We start from the raw sequence: 22,685 nt of genomic DNA on the forward strand, positions 1-22,685 counted from the left end.
TGCCTCTTTTTCAGTGAGGCACATTTCCTTTTTGAAAACTGAAGCTAAGTATTCATTTAGTTGCCCTGCTTTTCCCTGTTTTTGTGTAATCTTCCTCCTATTTTTGCTCATTTGGTCAGGTGTGTCTTTGGCTAAAAATCCCTTGTTTTTCTGGATCCCTTCTTCCATCTCCTGCCATCTACCTTTCTTTTTGCACCTCCATTGTCCTCAACACCTTTGACACCTTTCTGATTGCCTTCTTTTGCTGTTATTGTCTCCATCTCCTCAACCCCTCCCCCTTTTTTCTTCCACCTCTTGTAGGCCCTTGTTTTTGCATTATTTTTAAGCCTCACATTTCTGTGTAACCCCATTGGCCTTTTCTTCCTCACACATTTCTCTGTAGACCTGAATACTTCATACCTGCCCTATTCCTATAGCTTGTTAGAGAGAGAATACAGGTACAAGTTACCTGGAATGGACATGAGTTAACATAATTTTATTGGCATGTCTGCATGCATGCTTGAATGTGAGCTTGTGTTTGAGGCTGTATTTAAAGTACCATCTGATGTTCTTTTAATTCATTCCTCAAAAATTTGTATCTGATCTCTGATTCCACTCAACCGCGTACACTACACTGTCGGATCCAACTCACTAGCTCCTCCCTCTACCCATAATGACCCAACCAATTAGCTGTACCTCAGGTCTCATTTGCCGTCATAATGCTACAGATGCGGATCCTACTCTGAGAGCTCTTTTGGGTATTTTTCAACTTGTTCTAAGTAGTTTTGTTTTTCCCCTCTCTTGTTCTACCTTTTAGTAGACTTTTTGGTAACATGGTTGGTATTTGCTTGTACCTCTTGCATTTTTTTTCTACCCTCTATAGGGTATTCTCTTATTCTTACTTCACTGTAATCTCTATCTCAGCCTTTATTTTTTTCACAAATGGCCGATAAGCTGACTGGCTTTAAGTGCACTTCCAGTGGGCATAAGATCCCTAAAGCAATGCCCACAGGGAGTGGATCGACTGTCTCGGAGCATCACACCTTAACACCAACTGCATTTGTGCCATTTTAATGCCGTGGTACTGAACGATAGAAGAAATAAGCTTGTGCTCAAAGGGTTTCTGCTGCTGCCTTCTTTTTCTTCTGCAGGGGCTCAAACCCCCAGTAAACCTATAAAATCCTCTTTGGAGCTGAAAGACTTGCACAGGCAGTCCCCCACTCACTCTCTGAAGTCTGCTACCTTTACTACTTCTTTGGAGCCTCCGCAGAAGATTCTAAAAACTTCAGATCTGACTTCTTTGGATCATAAGAGGAAGCATTCGAATCCCATACAGTCTGATCCAACTGTTCTTCAAGCTAATTCTCCTCGAACCCACTCACCCAACTTCACCATAGAACCTGTTTCTCCTCATCTCCGGTCATCTTTTCTCCAGGAGTCCCCAAGAAGAGTCTAGTTCCCAATCCATCACCTCTTCCATTAGGTCATCCAGAAGTCTTTCATAAGCTGATGAGGAAGTTCCTCAGAGCTCAGATTCATATGGGGTTATCTTGTCTCCCATCAGATCCATGAGCCTCCCTTCCACTTCTCACATAGTAATCTCTCCTTCACTAATGCATCCCATGATTTCAGAGATCTCTGTTTTGAGAGTCCAGAGAGTGTCGGCGTCAGATCCAAAGACTACTAGAACTTCTACTCCAATGGCTTCCCTGACTGGTTCCACTCCTGTCCTGATGGATCGGGATGAGTCCTGGAGCTGAAGTTTTGTCACCAAATCCAGGGGCTGGGTTGTACTCCAATGTTGTCTGAGCCTTCCTTGCCCCTTGGAGCTTTGGCATTGGACAGCTCCAGTCCGACTCTCTCCTTGAGGCACAGATCTGGACAGGGTTGGGGCTTGGTAGCTTCATAGATTTAGCTCTGGTGCTGCCAGACATGGCTTCTCCTGGTCCTTCTGCCTTTGAAGTAGGTGAGAGGGTTTTCTCTCAACCGAGAGATGCGACTTCTCTCCCATCCTTGGATCCTACATCCATTCCTCCTTCAGGTTCGAGCTCTGATCCTCTAAGGCCTACTCCACAAGGACAGCTGGTACCATCAAGTATCCATACAGTCCCTGTTGACGAATTTCTTCTCTAGTGGATACTTTTTCAGACCATCCCATTGAAGAGGTTCCCTGAAAGAGAACATGCAAAAGGAGACACACAGATTCCTTTATGGAATCTCTCACTGAAGATACTGACTTTGATGAAGGAGAAGGGTCCTCCAGATCTCCACCGGATGATCTCTTCTTCAGAGAAATCATAGAGATTCTTAAGCAAAAAAAAGGTAGATGGTCATCAGATGCCCCCTTCCCAGAGGAATCAGTTTTTCTGAAGGCTTTTGGATGCAGCCCATCTACATCTGTGGGGATTTCCCTAGCAGATGAGCTTATTAATTTGATTTCTCACCTGGCATGGAAGGAACAGGATACTGTAGAACCGATCCCCTGTCACCCAGAGAAATTTTTGGCACCATCAAAGGATAGATTATATTCAAGCAAAATCATTTGTTTGGCCTTACTGTAAAGGAAATGCTTTCCCGGAGTGAACAGGATGGAAAGACCATGTATGCCATAGGGATATGTTTTTGTACTCATCAACAATCTCTCTTTCTAGAAATGAAAAAGGAGGCAAGAAAATGTGGTACTGTAGGTCCCAGGGTCTTTTCCAGGATTCACATGGGGTAACTCCTCCAGAGGCAGTGGTGGTAGTTCAAATGGAAGACGCCGTCCTTGATGTAGTGGAGGCCCACAAAACCATGGTTTCTGGGATTCTTTGTTGGAGAAACCTTTTCAGTGCTCCTGAAGGGTTGCCCAACAGCTTTACTTCTCGGGGGGGGGGGTGCTTGTCTTTGCACCCAGACACCGGGGCTTCAATATCAAATTGTTGGGTGGTAAAAATCATGTCCAGAAGTTATTTTATACAGTTTTCCCAGATTCCCCCAACCAAAACAAGAAAGCTTCCTGACAGTACCACCCAATCAGATAAAAGTTGCAGCTCAGGAAATTCAAAAGCTGCTAGAAAGAGTCCAAACCAGAAAGTACTCAGAATTTACTGAAGGCTCTTTTTAGTGCCAAAGAAGATCAGGAGCTGAGATCAATTTTGGATCTAAGCAAACTGAATCAGTTTGTGAAGAAGTCAAACTTCCGAATGGTCGCAGTTCAGTCCATTCTGCCGTTTTTATGCAAAGATGATTGGATGTGCTCATTTGATCTTCAGGATTCATGCTGTCACTTCAAACTGAACAGATGATCCCAAAGATTTCTGCACTTTCTGCTAGGGGAGCTACTCACTATTAGTTCAGAGCCTTACCGTTTTGTATCCCACAGCCCTCAGAGTGTTTACTAAGTGTATATGGTGGTGGTAGCTACTCATCTCAGACTGATGGGATTCCGAGTGTTTCCATATCTAGACAGGTGGCTCCTCACTGCACCAACCAACCACCTTCTAGAGTAGTCTAGGGACTCTGCCAGTCACTGTTCATCTCAATCAGCACCTGCAGATCTCAGTTACAACCTGTTCAGAGCCTGGAGTTCATAGGTGCCCACTTGAACACTGTAAGTCAGAGAGCCTCTATTCCTTCACATCGTGTAGACTTAATCAGGTTTGAGGTGCAGCAAATCCTTGATCTGATGTCAATTTTCATTCTGTCGTCAACCTGTGGGTTCAGTTCCAATCCTTGTAACCGACTCGGCCACTACAGTAACTCATAGGAACCAAAAATATTTGAGCTCATCCCTTACCCACAATGCGCCTATCCTGATTACATCAGATCTCATTTGCCACTGTGAGTTAGACGTGATGCCATTCCTCTCAAGCCAGATAAGTAATTTATTTCTATTATGTCTTAAATTCTTTGTTCTTTAAAAAACTCCTTGCCCTTTCATATGTCTGTACGCTTTGATACTATTGCTAGTGTCCTACTTCTCTAAACCTGTCTTTCTGTTTCTTCTACACTTTCATGTAATTCGTAGATATCATCGTTATCTTTCCTCCGTCTGTCTCCTGCACACTTTGTGTAGCCTTTAAATATCATACTTAATATTTCCCTCCTTTAAAAAAACGGTTATACTGTTTTACTATTCTACCTTGTTTTCGTTGAACCTTTTAAGGAGAGTCCATCTGTTGTGTGTAGATGTCCTTCAAGGATGCATCTGCAGTCGTCACATATGGGTTGTCCTGCCTCAGGCAGCCCTTCGGTCGGCCGGATTCCAAAGTCTGGATCCGACGTCGGCTGATGTCGCCCTTTCCCTGACGTCAGAGTGCCTGGGGTATAAAAGCGTCAGCCGACGCCATCTTCCTCAGTCTTTCTTGCCACGTGGTGCCCGAAGCAGAAGCAGTTCGCAAGTGCCGGTCGGCCAGCTCCTGTAATTCAGCTAAACGAAGACTTCAAAAGCTAAGTATCCCGTTGGGGACTCTTTCTTGCCTCAGCCGATGTCAGATAAAATTAATAATTGTTTAACTTGTGGGAAACAAATACCTCATAAGGATTTCCACTCTTACTGCCTCCCCTGCCTAGGCCCAGACCACGACGTCTCGGCCTGTTCAGCCTGTGCTTCCTTCAACCGACGCACTCTTAGACGTCAGGCGGAGTTTGCAGAGGAGTTTTTTGGGGCTAGTTTTGCTTACAATATGCCGTCGGAGACTCCGACTTCACATTTAACAAAGAAACGGAAGGACAACAACCGACACACGTGGGCCGCGGTTTCGGCTGAAACCACGGCCAGGCCTACCGCGAGGGTCTCGGCTGAAACAGAGTCCTTGGTACTTCCGACCACCGAAACCGTACAACCGACAGCCTCGGCCCCGGAGGCCCCTACTGTATCGGTTATTGAATCTCCATTAGAAACTGGTGTCCTGGAACCTTCCGACACCATTCCTCTAGACAAAACTACACCAGCACGTGGTGCAGCCAGGCCTCCTGCATCCATGTCCATAAAGGCATTCTCTAGGGCTAAAACTGCTAAACACTCAAAATCTTTGCCTCCCAGGGTTATCCCTCAGGGACCCACTACAGGTTCTCAGATCCTTAGTCTAGCAGAGGACCTTATTTCATTAATTAGGGGCTCACAGCCTCATCCGGACAGGGTCTCTCAACCTCCTACAGAAAAAAGGCCCAGGGTTGAGCCCTCTGATCCCCACTCCTCAGATGAGGCCTCTGATGGCTGTACTCTCTCGGACTACCAGGAGGAGGCTTTTTCGGCCTACGAGGATTCTGATGCAGAGGAATCTATCCCTTCGCCCCCCCCCCCTCCTGAAGAGCTGTCCTTTGGGGAAACTCTGCACACTATGAGAGAGCATTTCCAATGGCAGGGCCAGGAATTCTCGGATTCCAGAAAGAGATTAAGGACCTTCTTGCATTTGCCTCAGCATAGACCTTTGGCTATTCCCCCTGTTTTGAATGTCATTGATGATGTGTACTCTGAGTCTAGCACAACCCCTGACACTCTCGCTCCGGCTCCTGCCAAACCTGATAGGTACTACAGGGTCCCGGAATCGCATCTTTTCCTTTACAAGGCCCACTCTGCTGATCCAGAAACTATTTCCCAGGGCCCTAAAGGGGTTGCAGCTGCCACTACAAAAAAATCCACTCCCTTCTGAAAGGGAGTCCAGGGCTTTAGAGCGATGGGGTAAAAAAGTGTATACTTCTGCTACCCTTTCTATGAGGGCTTTAAATTGTCAATTTCATATGATACAGTACCAAGAGTATTTGTTAGATGAATTGCATAAAAAACTGTCTTCACCTGAACCCCTAGATCGCAAATCACTTCAGGATCTGGTACGTAACTCTCAACAGGTTAGAAACCATTTCTTGCAGTGTGGTTATGATGCATTGGAAGCTTCATGTAGGTCAGCTATGACAGGTGCAGTCATACGTAGGCATGCTTGGCTGAAGGAGCAATCTCTGCCAGACCATGTTAAAGCAAAGCTACTGGATGCTCCACTGGAAAAGCAAAAGTTATTTGGCTCCACTGCTCAGGAGGTCTTAAAGAAATTTGAAGAAAAGGCAAAATCTGTACAAACAGTCAAAGATTTTCTGCAAGTCCAACCACCAAGATTCAGCAGAAATTGGCCTTCCAAGAATCTGTCCTTTCCAGACACAGAGAGATTTCAGAGAGGCAAGAACAGGCGTGCCAGAGGTAGAGGGCAAGCTTGAGGCTCCTACAGAGGACGTCAATGGCAGCCTCCCAACCAGAGGTAGTGCAGGGCCTACAACTGCTGCACAAGGACAGACTCAATGACTTTACTTTGACACCGCCAACCAGGGCTCAATTGGAAGCACCTTTGGGCGGAAAGCTTTCCTTATTCTCAGAAAATTGGCACAGTATTACAAGGGACAAATGGACACTACAAATAATAGACAAAGGATACAGGTTCCATTTCCACACATTACCAAAAAGAAAAGGCATGCCAGACCTGCCACTAAATCAAAGGGCAGAGGCTTTGAAACAAATCTCCAACTTAATGCAAATGAAAGCTATAGAAAAGGTTCCTCTCTCAGAACAAGGCCAAGGATTTTATTCCAGACTATTCCTTGTTCCAAGAAAAGAAAAGCAATGGAGGCCTTTTCTCGACTTGTCCGCACTGAATACTTATCTCATTGTGCCAAAATTCAAAATGCTGACTCTACAGCAACTCCTTCCCATGCTGGGCAAGGGGTCTTGGCTGGTAACTCTGGACCTCAAGGAGGCATACCTGCATGTCCCTATCAAAGTTGCAGAAGACACCTCAGATTTCTTGCAGGTTCAGAGCACTATCAATTCTCAGCATTGCCCTTTGGCTTATCTACTGCGCCCAGAGTATTCACGAAATGCCTGGCATCAGTAATTGCACACTGCAGACTTCAGGGGATGCAAATATACCCATATCTGGACGACTGCCTTATACAAGCGGACAGCCAACAAATTTTGGTAAAACACTTGAATTATACCATCCACCTACTTCAGTCCTTGGGATATACAGTCAACATTCACAAGTCAAGACTTGTTCCATCCCAAAGAATAACTTTTCTGGGTGCGAATCTAGACACAACCACCCAAATGGCTTTCCTCACAGAAGAAAAACAGTCAACTACCGGATTACTTCAAAAATCTGTCAAGACAAACTCAGCTGACTGCAAGGAAAATCCTGCAGGCCCTGGGTTTACATGGCTTCTTGCATTCTTCTGATTCCACAATCAAGGCTACATATGAGGAAACTACAATGGTACCTAAGAAGTTTATGGACTCAGCACAGTCACAGCTTGGAAACTTTGATACCACTCATCCCATGCCTTCAAAGGGAATTTCTGTGGTGGGCTCAAGCAAGCCAGTCAAACAGGGGTCTGCCCTTCAGCAAACCAATAGCCAGCCAAACCATTACAACGGACGCTTCATACCACGGACGCTTCATACCACGGATGGGGAGCGCACATGGAGGGAAGGTGCATTCAAGGACTATGGTCACAAAAAGAGCTACGCATGCACATAAACCAAAAGGAAATGCTGGCAGTGATACATGCAATCGAGGCCTTCAAGCTATTTCTACATCAAGGCCACCTGCTAATAAGGACAGACAACACAGTTATGTGGTACATAAACAAGCAAGGAGGCACCCATTCCTACCCTCTTTGCAGACTGGCAATGAATCTATGGGAACTTTCCTTGACGCTCAATATAGAACTGCAATCCCAGTTTGTGCCAGGAAAGGACAATATACTGGCGGACAGCTTAAGCAGGAACTCATGGATGCACACGAATGGATGCTGCACCCAGACATCTTTCTTCAGATAACACAGTCATGGGGGAGGCCGGACATAGACGTGTTTGCCTCCCCACACAATCATCAGCTGAAGAAATACTGCTCAAGGACATACCACCCACAAGCATGGAAAGTGGGCGCCCTCTCTTTCAGCTGGAGAACTCTAACAGTGTATGCATTCCCACCTCTTCCATTAATGACCAAGATCTTACTGAAGATCAGGGCAGAGCAGCCAAGAGTGATTCTGATAGCTCCGGACTGGCCAAGACAGCACTGGTACCCATTGCTAAAGAGCATGTCACGCACGAAACCATGGCCTCTTCCACAATGGCCACTTCTCCTGACACAGCACAGTTACAAAACTCTGCATTCCAACCTGAAAACATTGCAACTAACAGCCTGGAAAATACCTTGATTCTTCCCCAGGATAAGCTATCCAAGAGAGTGAAGGATATCATCATGGAAGCTCGCAGGCCTTCCACAAGAAAGGCATACTCAGCAAAATGGAAAAGATTTCACACTTGGAGCACCACAAAGGGCCTAGATGCGAAAGTTATGAACATGGCACATATCCTGGAATACTTGTTAGAAATGCTCCACAATGGCCTGTCTTACTCTTCCATTAAAATTCATGCTTCAGCAATTTCAGCAGAGTACAATACTGATCCACCTGTCTTCTCTCATCCTCTCCTAAAACAGTTTCTAAGAGGAATTAAAAACATCAATCCTCCAAGGAAACCACCAGTGCCTACCTGGGACCTTAACTTCGTGTTGGAAAAACTAACACTGCCTCCCTTTGAACCGGCAGCATCTGCAGAACTACAGTTCCTGTCTTGGAAGACTGCCTTCCTTCTGGCCATACACTCAGCAAGAAGAGTGTCTGAGTTACAGGCCCTCATGACAGTACAGCCATTTCTTATTTTTCATCAAGACAGAGTCTCATTGAGAACCAATCCTTCATTTATGCCAAAGGTGGTATCCAGGGTCTCATTAAAGCAAGCTATTCACCTGCCTACCTTCTTTCAAAATCCTCAAAACAAAGGGGAAAAGCTTCTGCACACCCTGGACATACACAGTCAGTTGCGCTACTACTTGGACAGAACTAAAAGTTACAGAAAAACTGACCAGCTGTTTGTAGCATATGCTGCTGGTGCACAAGGAAAAGCAATTTCAAAACAGACAATTTCAAAATGGATAGGGAATTGCATTAGTTTTTGTTACTCCTTTCATGGAAAAACTGTGCCAGCAAACATTAGACCTAATTCGACCAGAGCCACAGCCACCTCCACAGCCTTCTTAAGAGGGGTGGCTACCCAAGGACATTTTAGAAGCTGCTACATGGAGCTCCGTGCATACATTTTCCAAGCATTACAACTTGCCTTTGTATTCCAGATGCAGAGCAGGCTTTGCTACGGCAGTCCTGCAGGGCATTTTAGCTACACCATCCTTTACATAGATCCTCCACCCCCAGATTGGCTTTGGTATTCTACCCATATGTGATGACTGCAGATGCATCCTTGAAGGACATAGTACAGTTTTGTACCTACCATAAATGTAGATGTCCAATAGGTATGCATCTGCAGTCGGGTTTACCCTCCCTCCTTCCCCTCTGTGGTATTTCTTGGGTACTTTTCCCTCTCATAGCTAGCTGGGGTTATCTATTATGGTGTATTTGTTTTTATATATATATATATATATATATATGTATGTGTGTATATATATATATATATATATATATATATATATGTATATGTATATATTTCTGTGCATGTTTGGAATCTATTGCATTTCTCCAAATTTAGTCTTCCTTAGAAGGCACCTGGCATCTGGGGCAAGAAAAACTGAGGAAGATGGCGTCGGCTGACGCTTTTATACCCCAGGTGCTCTGACGTCGGGGAAAGGGCGACATCAGCCGACGCCGGACCCAGACTTTGGAATCTGGCCGACCGAAGGGCTGCCTGAGGCAGGACAACCCATATGTGATGACTACAGATGCATACCTATCGGACATCTACATTTATGGTAGGTACAAAACTGTACTTTTCTTCAATGGCAGATAAAGAAAAAGGCCCGACTGGTTTTAAGTGCTGTGAGAAATATGGTCACAAAATTTCCTACTCTGACTCCTATTCTCTATGCATATGTTTTTGGGGGCTCCTCCATCTTCAAGAGGACTGACCCCTTTGCCACTTCAGTCATCGTGATCTCGTTGAGAGAAAGAATAAATTAATTCTGAAAGGACTTCTTCCCTCCTCTTTTGGGGAGGCCATATCTGGAACTTCCTTACCTAAAGATAGACAAAAAGTTAAATTGGTTATATCTAGTCCTGCCTCTTCTTCCTTCTCAAAGGTCTCAGAGAAGGCTAAGACGAGAAGTTCTTCAACTCCAACTTCTCCATTGGTTCCGAGTTTGAAGAAGGCAAGAGTTTTGGTTCCGTCTTCTCCTTTGGATCTGGCTTCTAAATTGTCCAAGCCTTCAGCTCCCACTTGGTCATCGGATCCAACATTCTCTTCGGTTCCAAGAAGGACATGTTTTGGTGCTGAGTTTTTTGGAACTGACATCTCAAAAGAAAGATTCATTGTCTACTACAATTTTTATACCTAGGACTCTGTATTCACCTACAATTGACCTTTTTCCAGACAGACTTCCTTATTGTTTTTCGGAAAAACGCAGATCTCCATCTGTGTTGTGCACCTGTTCTTCCAGAAGTCTTACTGAAGACGATGTGGAGAGATTGGTGGGGAAAATTCTCCTGGCTCAAGGTATGACAGGGACCACATTGTTTCCTTAACACCACAGGTCAGGAACTTCAGTCTTCAACTACTGCTTTTTTAATTCCTCCTCTGACTATGCTGGAAGCTTCAGAGACCATGGTTCCAAGCTGTCAACTGCTAACTATGTCAGATCCGAGACATCTTCATCTCCAGATCTGACAGTTCTTTGGTTCAGTTGGAACCAGAGACTTCTAAGAGCCATATCTGTCCTGTCGGTTCCAAAGAGCAACAATTGACCCCAGTTTCTTTGGAGCCATCTGTGTACCTCAGGGCTTTGGCACGGATCAGCTTGGATCCAGCTTCTGCCTCAGGAGGGATCTCTTTGGGGCGAGGAGGTGCCATGGCTCTGAGGTTTGCCGTCTCTGATCTGGGATCCATTTCTTCTCTGTGGGGATCTGCTTTCGAGGCTATGGAGAGAGTCATGTCTGATTCAGTCACTTAATTGGTCCCTTCCCTCTTGGAACAGCCAACTCTGTCACAGTTTCATTCAGAACCTCAAACTTTTCCTCACTGGAACAGATAGTACCAAAGCCTGAGGTTTCCCAGCCGGGTGCCCTCTCTTCTTCCAATACCTCCCCAGAGCACCCTACTGAAGAGGTCCATAGGAAGAAGTCCAAGAGGAAGCTCTTGGATTTCCCAGAAGAATCTGTCACAGAAGACATGGATTTTGATAAGGGCGAAGAAACCCCACAGTCACCTCCTAATGATGTCTCATTTGGAGACATCTTAGAAATCCTTAAGCAGAGAGGTGATTGGAAATCCACCAATCCTTTGAGGAATTCATGTACCTGCAGGCCTTTGGTACACGCCCTTGTACTTCCTGGGTCACTCTGCCCGCAGATGAGCTCATTGAGTTGCTCCCTTAGCGGGCATGGAAGGCCCGTGATTCCCCAGAGACATGACAGAATTATCACTGCCCCTGAGGGACGAGTTATTGTGGGCAAAAGATTTGCCTGTGGATGCTATGGTTGTGGCGGCAGCCACAAAAAAGGAACTAGCAGAGGAAAGTTGCTCTATCCATTGTACTAACAATGAGTCGGACAATGGATGGATAGATTTGGGAAGCGAGTTTGTGTCGGCGACCTTTGCATTATGGTTCTTGAACTGCCTGGCACACTTTACCAGACTTTAGAGGGATTTGATTAAAGAACTGTCAGATACCCTCTCAGGAGCCATTTCTGAAGAGGTTCAAGAGTCTGTTACCTCTCAGTTCGCCAACCTAAATTCAATTTCTAATTCTTCCTTGAGGTCCTTTTCACATGTAGCCAAAGTAACAACCAGAGCAGCGGGTTCAGGTGTTGCCATAAGAAGACACACTTGGATGCACCTGTGAGATTTTGTGGAGACCTTTAAGTCTTTGTTTGTCAATGCTGCTTTTGATGGCATGTCATTGTTTGGTACTAAAGTTAAAGACACATTGACCAGGTGTGAGAAAGAAAGATGGGAAAACCCTTTCTGCTGTGGGCGTACATTTTTCCACTCTGCAAAGATCCTCTTCAAGGAATCAGTGCAGCTGTGGGAAAATGTGGTTCAGGAAATCCCAAAGGTCTTTTCAGGACACATGTAGTGGTGGTTCCCCTGGGGCAAAGGGAAGGAACTGTAATGAGAGGTGCTGCCCTCATGACAGAGGGGGCCTGCAAAACAAATGGGTATAGAGATTCTGCCTTTGGTTGACCCTTTTAGCACTCCTGAAGGGAGACCCGATTGTCCTCCTGTGGAGAAATGTCTATTCTAGTCTGTCTGTTCTAGTCCCTGCATCAGAGAGCCTGGCTTTAAATAACTTCCGGTACATGGATGCAGAAGATTATATCCAGAGGTTATATTATACCATTTTCCCTTCCTCTGTCCACTTAGAAAAAAAAATCCCAGATATTTCAAAAGGGAACAAGCAGCAATACAAATACAAAAGCTGCTAGAAAGAGTCATCCAGGAGGTCCCACCAGACCAGAAAGGATCTGGGATTTACTCAAGGTTCTTTAGTGCCAAAAAAGACAGGTGACTGGAGACCAATTTAAGATCTCAGCAAATTAAACAAATCTGTTTGGCAAACCAAATTTCACATGGTCCACAATTAAGTCCATTCTTCCTTTTTGGAACAGGGCGACTGGATGTGTTCGGTAGACCTTCAGGGTGCATACTACCACATAAAGATGCACAGATGGTCCAGAAGGTTCCTGTGCTTCCAGTTGAGAGCCAGTCACTACCAGTTCAGAGTACTACATTTTGGCTGAGCTCTCAATCATCCTGAATTATCCAGTAACGCACGTTTTTAAGCTTAAATAAGCATAATTCCCCAAATGACGATTTGGGTGCAAGTGCACCCAAGATTTGCAGTAAAACGACCTCTTTTCTGGCTGTAGATGTCTCAGCCAATCAGTCACCTTAATGTATCTAATTTGCATGTGGCTAACCACTTTCACTTGCAGTAAAACTGTTAGTATGCGGAAGTAGCTGCAGTGGACCTGGTGTGCTTTGTGTTCAATTCGGCCCTCTACACAGTCGTTATTTTCCTCATATTTTTGTGGGTTTTAAGTGCACATTAGGTTGGGAGGGAAGAAAGTCAAGGTTCTGCTGATGTCCAAAATGATGTCATGCATTTGGATTTTATTAGGCACTCTGGGGTAAAATTGCCCAGTCATTAAAAACAGTTTTCAGCTGTAACCAAAAATTATTTATACGCACATTATGTAAATGATGTTTGCTCATCTTCCTAACCCCATGTTAAACTATGCTTATATTTTCACTATGCATACATATACTTGCCCTGTTAAGTTTTCACTAATTTTTACTTCTTTGTCTGTCTCTCTCACACACACACACACACACACACACACACACACACACACACACACACACACAGGGTTAAGCACACTAGGCACAAGAGACCCAGGAACATTATGGTTATATGACTTCCTTAGAATTGCACAATTTGCAGGTGGTGGTCTCTAACCCTGAACAACAGAATGAAACTCATTAAGATTTTATGGCTGTAATCTTCTTTGCGCAGTACACATCAAACTATTCTTAGGTTTTGCTTTGATACTTTGCTTTTTCACTCTTCAAATTCTTTTCTGTCACATGCAGATCACCTATTTTCCTATCAGCACCACCAAGAGTTTCCACTTCCAGTGGTTTATAAGTTATTGTTGCATTACTAGAAATTTTTTCTTTCCTGCGAGACCCCTCTTCTCGGATGTGATGCAAATAGGTGCCAGCAGGATTTGAACCTAGTTTCTTTCAAAAGCCAAAACTACATTAAATCAATGATTACATGAGGCCCTTGGGCAATGCATGAAATGCAGAGTACTTGGAAACTTTTGAAACATCAAACTTTTAGATGAGCCCTGACAGGGTAACCTAGTGATGGACATTTCTGCATGTAACTGCTTATAGAGTCGTCAGTGCTGTATTTCGTAAACTACAGCTCTCAAGTACATTACTCTGCCGGATCAAAGTTGTATCCCCTATTTCAAAGTGCAGATTGTGTTTTACTGTGGTCTGAGTAAGATCTGTGTAATATGTTTGTCAGATTTGCCTCTCCCTGTTAATGATTCAGAAGGGCATGCAGTGTTGCCAGACAAAGTCTTTTACTTCTGAAATAGCATGAGGAATACAATTAATAAAAGGCATGCACTGAAGTTTCCTGGGCATAACCATAAATTACGAAAAATTTCATCTGGAAGCAACAGAAACACTGGATTTCATAGGGGCTTCCTTAAACATAAAGACCGCCATTGCCCCCCCTACCCCCACAAAGAATGGAGACTAGCCAATTTCAAGTCAGGGAAATAATCAATGGCAACAAAGTCCAAGGAAGATTTGTTCTTCAGGTGCTGGTCCATGGCAGTATCTGTAATGCTTGTTTCCCTTGGCCAGATTTCACATGAGGATTTTACAATGGCTGCTTGCAACACAATGGTTCATTCTTTATCAACCAGTGTCAATGCCGATTATAATCACCAGTATCTGCAAAAGTGATCTTACATGGTGGATTCATTCAGAACAATTTTTGCCTTTCATTCCCCCTCAGCTCAAGGCCACAGTGACTACGGACGGTTCCCATCTGGGGGGGTGGGGGGGCATTGTCTGGGTAGGACAGTTCAAGGCATTGGTCCCCAGTAGAGTCCAATTTGCACATCAACATCCTAGAGATGATTAGTGCGTTTAGCTTTGCAGGCCTGCCAAGATGCTCTTCCCTTGGGGACAATCGCAGTTCAAACTGACAACAGTCAGCAAACAAGGAGGAACCAGATCATACCCATTATGTCGAGAAGCTCTCAAGAGTGTGGCAATGGGCGATCTCATCCAACTGTTTTCTTATAGCAATGGACATTCTGGGGAAGTCCAATGTAATAGCAACAAATTGAGCGGGTGCATACTTTTACGTCACAAATGGTCCCTCAATCAGCCATGCTGTGATCTATTTGCCTCTCTCCTAAACAACAAGTGCCACAACCTTTTTGCCCTGATCCCCCTCAGAGGGGGAGTTACCAAGGGATGTTGTTCTTCACAGTTGCCCCCCCCCCCAGTCTCCTATATACCTTTCCTTCAGTTCCATTAATTCCCAAGTTCCTCTAGAAAGCAGTCAGGTTGAAGAGCACAGGTATCCTGTTTGCACCTCACTGGCCTCAGCAGATTTGGTTCCCCTTCCTTTAGCCTCATCTAATTTGACAGCCTTGGATTCTGGATCCATTGCCAGATCTCCTGTCTCACCTGACAGGCATGGTTCATCTGGACATTCCAAATCTCTGACTGCTTGATTTCTCCAATTCCATTAGTAGCCACACAACCTATGCTCTCTTTCTTCTGTTCGACACATATTGCTATCTTCTCATAAGCCTTCTACACAAAAGCTTTACTCTAGTAAATGGAAGAGATTTGCATATTGGGTGCTCCAGAATGACACTGAACCTCTTTTGGCTCCATTTCATGACCTTCTCCATTTTTAGCTGCACTTTTTCAATGAAGGGGCTTTGACTTCCACAATCGTAATACAATTAGCAGTAGTATCCAGTTTTCACATTGGCTTTCAAGGCTCTTCAGTCACTTCCCACAAGCTTTGTAAAGCCTTTTTGAGGGGTACTCTTCTTTTAAAGCTTCCTTACAAAGATCCTATTCCTCCTTAGGACCTGAACTTGGTGTTGCAAGCAATCACTCAATCTCCCTTTGAACCTGCAAATGAGTGCGATATTAAGTTCATGACTTGGAAAACAATTTTCTTGGTGGCAGTAACTTCTGCAAGAAGAATTTCAGAAGTTCAAACTTTGTTTTCTAAACCTTCATATCTAATTTTGCACAAAGATAGTGTCGCTCAGGACGAACCCCTCTTTCCTACCTAAGGTGGCTTCAGACACCTGCATCAACCAATGTATTAACCTGCCAGTATTATTCCCCAACATCACTAACAGAGGTGATTATTGCGTATATTTGCTGGATGTTCACAGACAATTAAGATTATATCTTCAAAGAACAAAAGATTTCAGGAAGTCGGACCAATTATTTGTTTCCTGCTCTCATACCAGACAGGGAAAACCTGTTACTAAGATAACTTTAGCCGGATGGCTCACAAATTGTATCTCATTAATTTATACCAAAGTGGGTGATTCCTTCTCAAAACCCTTGAGACCATTCACCGAGGGCCGTAGCAACGTCCGCTATATTTCAATTGGTTCATAGGTTCTTACAAGCCTAGCCCATAGAAGTGCCTTGGCATCATGCCACCATTAGTTCCCTGTGCCTCTATCAAGTAGAGCCACTGGAGTGATCCCCAGGGTGAACTTTCTATTTCCCATCTACTCATCAAGATTTCTCTTGAAAAGGGTGAGTGAGGTGCGCTGCTTGACATAAGAAGTCTATTCCAGAGCATGGTCAGTTTCTGGGTTATGAACATGTCCCTCCAGCATGTTCTGTTGATTGTGGTAATAAGGTTGAGGTTCCTGGAGCATGTGGTGAGGAGGGATTGGGATTTCTTTAGGTGTAACATCTAACGGGGCTGGGTCAGACATGGCTTTGTAAGTCGAGCAGAGATCACCTCTTACTAGATGATATGAGACAGAGAAAAGGTGGGATTTTTTGAGTCTTGTCCATGTAGGGCATGTGTTTAAGGCCTAGAATCCTCTTTGTGAGGTACTTTATGGCCTTTCCAGTTGTTGCAGGTGTTTAGTGAGGTACATGCCAAATGGGGCATTATACTTGATTGGTCTAATGAGGGAAGAGTAGTGAGCGATGATGACCTCTTTCTTCCTGGATGCAAAACCCTTGGTAATGAGATGTGCCACATAGAGGGACTTTCTATCCACAGTGGCAATGTGGTGGTCGATGGAGAGGTTGCTGTCAGCCTGTGTCACCAGATCTCTTGTAACCCCTTCAGTGTTCACTGGGCTACCATTAATGTGGTAATTAGTGGTAACTGAGTTTTTCCCAAAGGGAATGGCGACGCATTTTTTGGCATTAAGCTTAAGGCCATGGTTTTGACACTAGCCGTTGGTCTCAGTGAGGCCTATTTGTAGGATGTCTAAATCACTTGTGGAGTTAATAATGGCTCCCAGCTTGCAGTCGTTGGCCAGCCAGAGTCCCTGCGTGTTGGCCTGGACTTCTGAGAAGTAGACGCCAAACAAGAGAGGACCCAAGACCGATCCCTGTGGGATTCCACTCGTGACTGGTCAGCAGTCTGACTTGGAGTCTGCTACTTTCACACTGTGAGCCAATTTGCAACCCACCTAGTGATATAGGGGTTGATGCCTAGTTTGGTGAGTCTATAAATTAGTTTGGTGAGTCTATCAATAATTCCTGAATGGAGAATGGTATCAAATGCCTTGGCCAGATCGAGGTAGGCTGTATGAGCTGCCTTGCCCTCATCCACAGCTCTGGTGACTGACTCAAAGAAGTCAACCAGGTTGAACAGGCATGATCTACCCTTCACAAAACCAAATTGCATGGGATCCAGAGTTTGGAGATTCCCTATATCCTTGTTAATTAGGTCCATAATGATGCTCTCCATAGCCTTACATATCAGATTCATCCGGCTAATGGGGTGATAATTCCCAGGGTCTGTAGTCGCTCCTCTGTTATAGAGAGGGATGACTGTAGCAGTGCGCCACTCTAAGTGCACCTAAGGTGAGGCTGTGATTGAACAGGGCACACAGGTGTGGTGCCAGTTCACTTTGTAGTTCATGTAGAACACAGGCAGAGATATTGTCTGGTCCCGTGGAAGCTGTATTCTTGGTCTTGGACAGTGCAGCTTTAGGAGACTAAATTGAATCTGGTCTCCAGGGTAGAGCATGATTTGGCTCAGTGGTGCTCAGGAACATCCTTAAGTCCACCCAGAATAAAAAGTAGCTGGGGACTCTGTCCAACAGGTTGAGGATAGAATGAAAATTGACAGCATCAGATAAAGAAGTTATGTACTCACCGTAACGTTCCATCTGTGTTGTCCATTGTCATTCTTCCTCAACTTACTACCCTCTAAACCCCTGCCCTTGACTTCTGGAAGAATGGGTAATAAATTATTACCTCCTTTTTGGTACACGTTTACAGTTCCAGATATGGTCTCCATGAAAGTATTTGTCTTTTCTATCAACAAACTTGATCCGAGGTAATTAGTATAGGTACATTTGTGGGTAAGGGATGAGCTCAAGAGTTTTTGGTTCCCACAAGCTATTGTAGCAGCTAAGTTGGTTACGAGGATTGGAACCGAACTCGCAGATTGAGAAAGAATGAAAATGGACAACACAGATGGGGCATTATGTTGAGTACATAACTTCGTTTTCACCCTTCTCCCCTGGCCAGATTTTTCCTTAAAGCTCTAGGGTTGAAGGCAGCGGCCATAAACTTAGTCCCAATGGCCTGCTTTTACATGTGCATTCTTCAATGGACTCCAGCTGTTCAGTGGTCGATTCTGTATCATCCTCTATTTTTTTCAGTCAAACTCGCTCAAGTATGCAAGGATCATCTTTGTTAGTGGAGTCAGTCAGATGAAGTTTCACTAGGCCTTCCTTTATTCTGTCCCCTCTAATACCCACTGTGAACACAGATGCCTCCCAACTGGGGAGAGGGTCACCTTTTGAGAAGAACAGTCCAAAGCATGTGGACCCCTGAAGAGAGTAATTTGCATATCAATGTCATAGAGATAAGAGCAGTCCTACTAGTGTTGCGGTCCATTCAGGATTTTCTTCCTTTGGGAACCATTGACATACAAAATAACAACATGTCTGTGGTATGGTATATCAACAAACAGGGAAGAACCTGTTTTTACCCTCTCTGTTGGGAGGCGGTGAGAGTGTGACAGTGGGCAGTCTCTTCCAACTGCTTTCTAGTAGCAATGCACATACTGTGGAAGTCTAGCGTTTTAGCAGACAGACTCAGCAGGTCACTTATGATGTCTCATGAGTGGTCTCTCAATCAAGACAGTGACAGAGAGGATTTTACATCGTTGGGGCCAACCTTGCTGTAACCTTTTTGCCTCTCCCTAGCAAGTACAGCAGGTTCTTTGCCCTAATCCCGTCTCAGGGGAGGCACTGAGAGATGCTGAAGTCTATGTTTGGCCCTCCAGTGTCCTTTACTCTTACCCTCCATTACCTCTAATTCCGAAATTCTTACAGAAAGCAGTCCAGTTGAAGGGCTCAGTTATCCTCATTGCTCCCTTTTGACCTCGTGTGGCTCCCCTTCTTGTGGTCGCATCTTCAGTATCCTCTATGGATACTAGACCCTAGTCCAGACCTTCTCTAGCATCCCTCAAGGATGCTGCATCCCAATATTCCAGGCCTCAAACTGACCCCATGATTTCACCAGTTCCTTTGATAGCTAAATAACCTAGTCTTTCATCCCCAGTCAGACAGATACTTCTGTCCTCCCAGAAAGATTCCACAAGAAAAATGTTCAAAGGTAAATGGAAGAGATTCTCATTTTAGGCTCTTTGGAGGGAACTTGATCCTTTCACTGCTCCTATTTCTGTGATTCTAGAATTTCTAACAGAAATTTTTCAAGAAAGTGCTAGTTTTTACACTATCAAAGTACAATTAGTAGCTATATCTGATTTTCACTCAGGATAAAGTGCTTAATCATTAGCTTCTTCAGAGTTGTGCAAGGCCTTTCTAAAAGGCACCTTCTTACTCGGACCTCCAGTGAAAGACCCATCACCTCTGTGGGATTTAACAGTCATACTGCAAGGATTAACTCAACAGACCTTTGAACCGGCAACTAGATCTGATCTTGGAAAACAGCCTTTTTGGTAGCCATTACTTCTGTGAGACTAGCTTCTGAACTCCAGGCTCAGTCTTCCAAATCTCCTTACATTATTTTTCACAAAGATAGGTTCACCTTTCAAACAAATCCATCCTTTTTGCCCGAGGTAGCATCTGAAACAAATATTGATCAAGCCATTAATTTGCCTGTTTCCTTTCCTAATTTTGCTAACAAAGGAGAGAACATGCTACGCCTTTTAGATGTGCATAGGTAACTATGTTTTTTCTCCACAGAACAAAGGAGTTCAGGAAGTCAGAACAACTTTGTGTCCGTCTTCTCTAATAGATTGGGGTCCCCAGTTTCTAAAACTACCCAGCCAAATGGCTTTGTGATTGCATTTCCTTTGTTTAGACTCAGTGAGGTCTCTCCCTACCAAAGTCTCCTAAAGCACATTCTAATAGATCCATGGCTACCTTTTCCACCTTTTAGTCTAGAACTTCAGTTGATGATATTTGTGCAGAGGCTTCTTGGCCTAACCCTCATACCTTTATAGGTCATTACAAACTAGATTTAAAATCCAGAACAGAGCTGCTTTTGGTTCTGCAGCACTCTGGAATATCCTTCCATGAGGCCACCCAAGATCCACATAGCTGGGACTCTCTTCCAGTCATTCATGAACGAATGAAAAGGACATCATCAGATGTTAGTTATGTACTCAGCATAACTGTGCATCTGTGTTGTCCATTTTTGTTCTTCCTCAACTCCTTCCCCCTTCATTTTATCCTCTGGAGTGACCTGGTGGGTATTGTGGAACCCATTGTTCCAGGTTTGAGCCCCAGCTCTGTCTTTTACTTATGAATAAAATTTTTGGGGATTATAAGGCAGCAAACTCTGTCTAAAGTACAACTAGTTGACTGGGGCATTATTAGTAGAGGGGAGGAGCTCATGAGTTGGATCCAAGAGTCTAGTGTATGCTGCCGAGTCAGATTGAAGGTGGGATCCCATGCCAGTCATTGAGGAAGAATGAAAATGTACAACATAGATGCATAGTTATGAGCACATAACTTTAAAGTTGCACCCTTCAGAGCCTTCTAATATGCCTGTTGTCTCGTACATTTTAATGGTCTAATTGTTGTTTTTTGCCTTTAGCAATCCTTTCAACAACTTGCTCAGTGCTGCTAATATACATGCTGTAATGTGACTTTACTTGATCAACCTTTTACTGCATCTTATTAAGGCAACTGTGCATTATAGCAAAGGGTATGCATAAGCAAAACACCTTTTTCCATTTCCTTTCTCATTGTTGCACTGCTGTATACTTTCATTTGTCTGCAATATTTTGTAAGTGGATGTAAAACACGAACTGTCACCTTAATTTTTTTTTGGTAGCCTTGCTCTTTTTGTAAATTGTACCTAAAGAAATGTTAGTGTTTTTATTTAGATTACATATTTCAGTAATTCAAGAAGTTATGGTCTAACCTGTTCAAAGTTAATCCAGCTGTAATTAATAAATGTGCAGCCTTTATATTTTTAGGTCACTACCTAAGCTGTGTCATTGACCAATTTCTCTTGACAGGTTAAAGCTGATAAAGAGAATGCTTGGGTAGAAGAAGAAGTTTGGAGGATGGAGCTGTACTTATCATTTGGGATAATAGCCATTGGTATTCTGTCATTACTAGCTGTTACCTCTCTGCCTTCAGTTGGAAATTCCCTGAACTGGAGAGAATTCACTTTCATTCAGGTAAGTATGTTAACAAGGCATATTGATAACTTCATCTGCTTTTCCATTATCATTTTTATAGGTAATGCACTGATAAGGGATGATATTCTTAAAAGTAGTACTTTATTACATAGGGGTGATACACAGTAAATCTCAAATGCCATGCCCTATGTAATTCATAAAGGTGCTAGACACCACAGATTGCAGGCATTTTCTACGACATACCTGGAAGATTCAAGGCATGCATGTGAAGTGCTGTGGCAAGCTATGTAATTTACAAACATGTGAGTGGCATGTATTGCAGAGGAGAGATTGTCCGACAGCCAGCATTTTATGGAAACTGTACATAGCTTGATGACTGTTGCTAGTCATCATCAATAGCCAGTTTGCACATTATATTGCTTAAGTAATGTATATATAAAATTCCACCTTGATATGCAGTTTAAAGGGACAGTGGGAATACAGGCTGCCAGATACTGTTATTTTCTTTTTATAAAAATAAAACAAGCTCTGCTGTTATTGCACACGGGGTGGGGCGGAACATTTACGAGTCCTGCCTTTGTATGACAGTGAGGTAGTTAGTAGATCAGATACCGGTCTGCTCCTCACATACACCAGTCAGACTATCATGGACAGCACAGTCTCTGCCTTAGAAGCTGTGGGTAGTGGCCTGTCTTTCAGCAGATGCTCTTTGGTCTTCTGAGCTGTGCATTACTTGCATTCAGATGACAGTATTGCATTTAGAACTGAAGTGCTTAGCACTCCATGTGTGGCATAAACTGTAGCAGCTGCTTGCTACGGTGTAGCAAACAGTTTTCTAAATTCTAAAGGGAAAGAAGAGCATTTTTTTTCTTTTAAACTGAAGTGCTTAGCACTCCAGTGCAGAGAAGCTTTTTTCCTCAGCTTGAAAGCTGAAAGGGGTGCTAGATCAGGGAACAACACAGGGCACCAGTATAGCTAACTATACCACTAATACCTTTCCACCAAAAATGTGCTTTACTGCTGATTTCACAAAAGCAAAAGTAAGTTCAGTGCATGGTGTTAATGACAACTTTTAATATTTTACATTTAAGCATGTCGTTATCTAACAGCTTTAAAAACGAGCACTGCTTCTCAAAGCTTCATATTGCATTTACGCATACAACTATATCTTTGCGTAAAATCAGTTTTGTAATCTGCCATATAAACCTTTCTCTGATAATCTGATAAAAATTTGAGTATGCCTCAAGTCTACTATTTAATTTCTCAAGACCA

The 22,685-nt window shown here is 43.8% G+C and overlaps 1 protein-coding gene across 1 annotated transcript in view; it reads left to right on the forward strand.

Moving 5' to 3' along the window:
- The window catches only part of STEAP3 (STEAP3 metalloreductase), a 546,886-nt gene that overhangs the window by 455,814 nt on the left and 68,387 nt on the right, over window positions 1–22,685 (forward strand). Inside the window, exon 4 of the mRNA XM_044074992.1 lies at window positions 21,288–21,452. Within this exon, the coding sequence (XP_043930927.1) occupies window positions 21,288–21,452 (165 nt within the window). The remainder of the gene's footprint in view (window positions 1–21,287; window positions 21,453–22,685) is intronic.

Source organism: Protopterus annectens, chromosome 6.part0, assembly GCF_019279795.1.
Source record: "Protopterus annectens isolate FY-2018-M chromosome 6.part0, PAN1.0, whole genome shotgun sequence".
NCBI classification, from domain to species: domain Eukaryota; kingdom Metazoa; phylum Chordata; order Ceratodontiformes; family Protopteridae; genus Protopterus; species Protopterus annectens.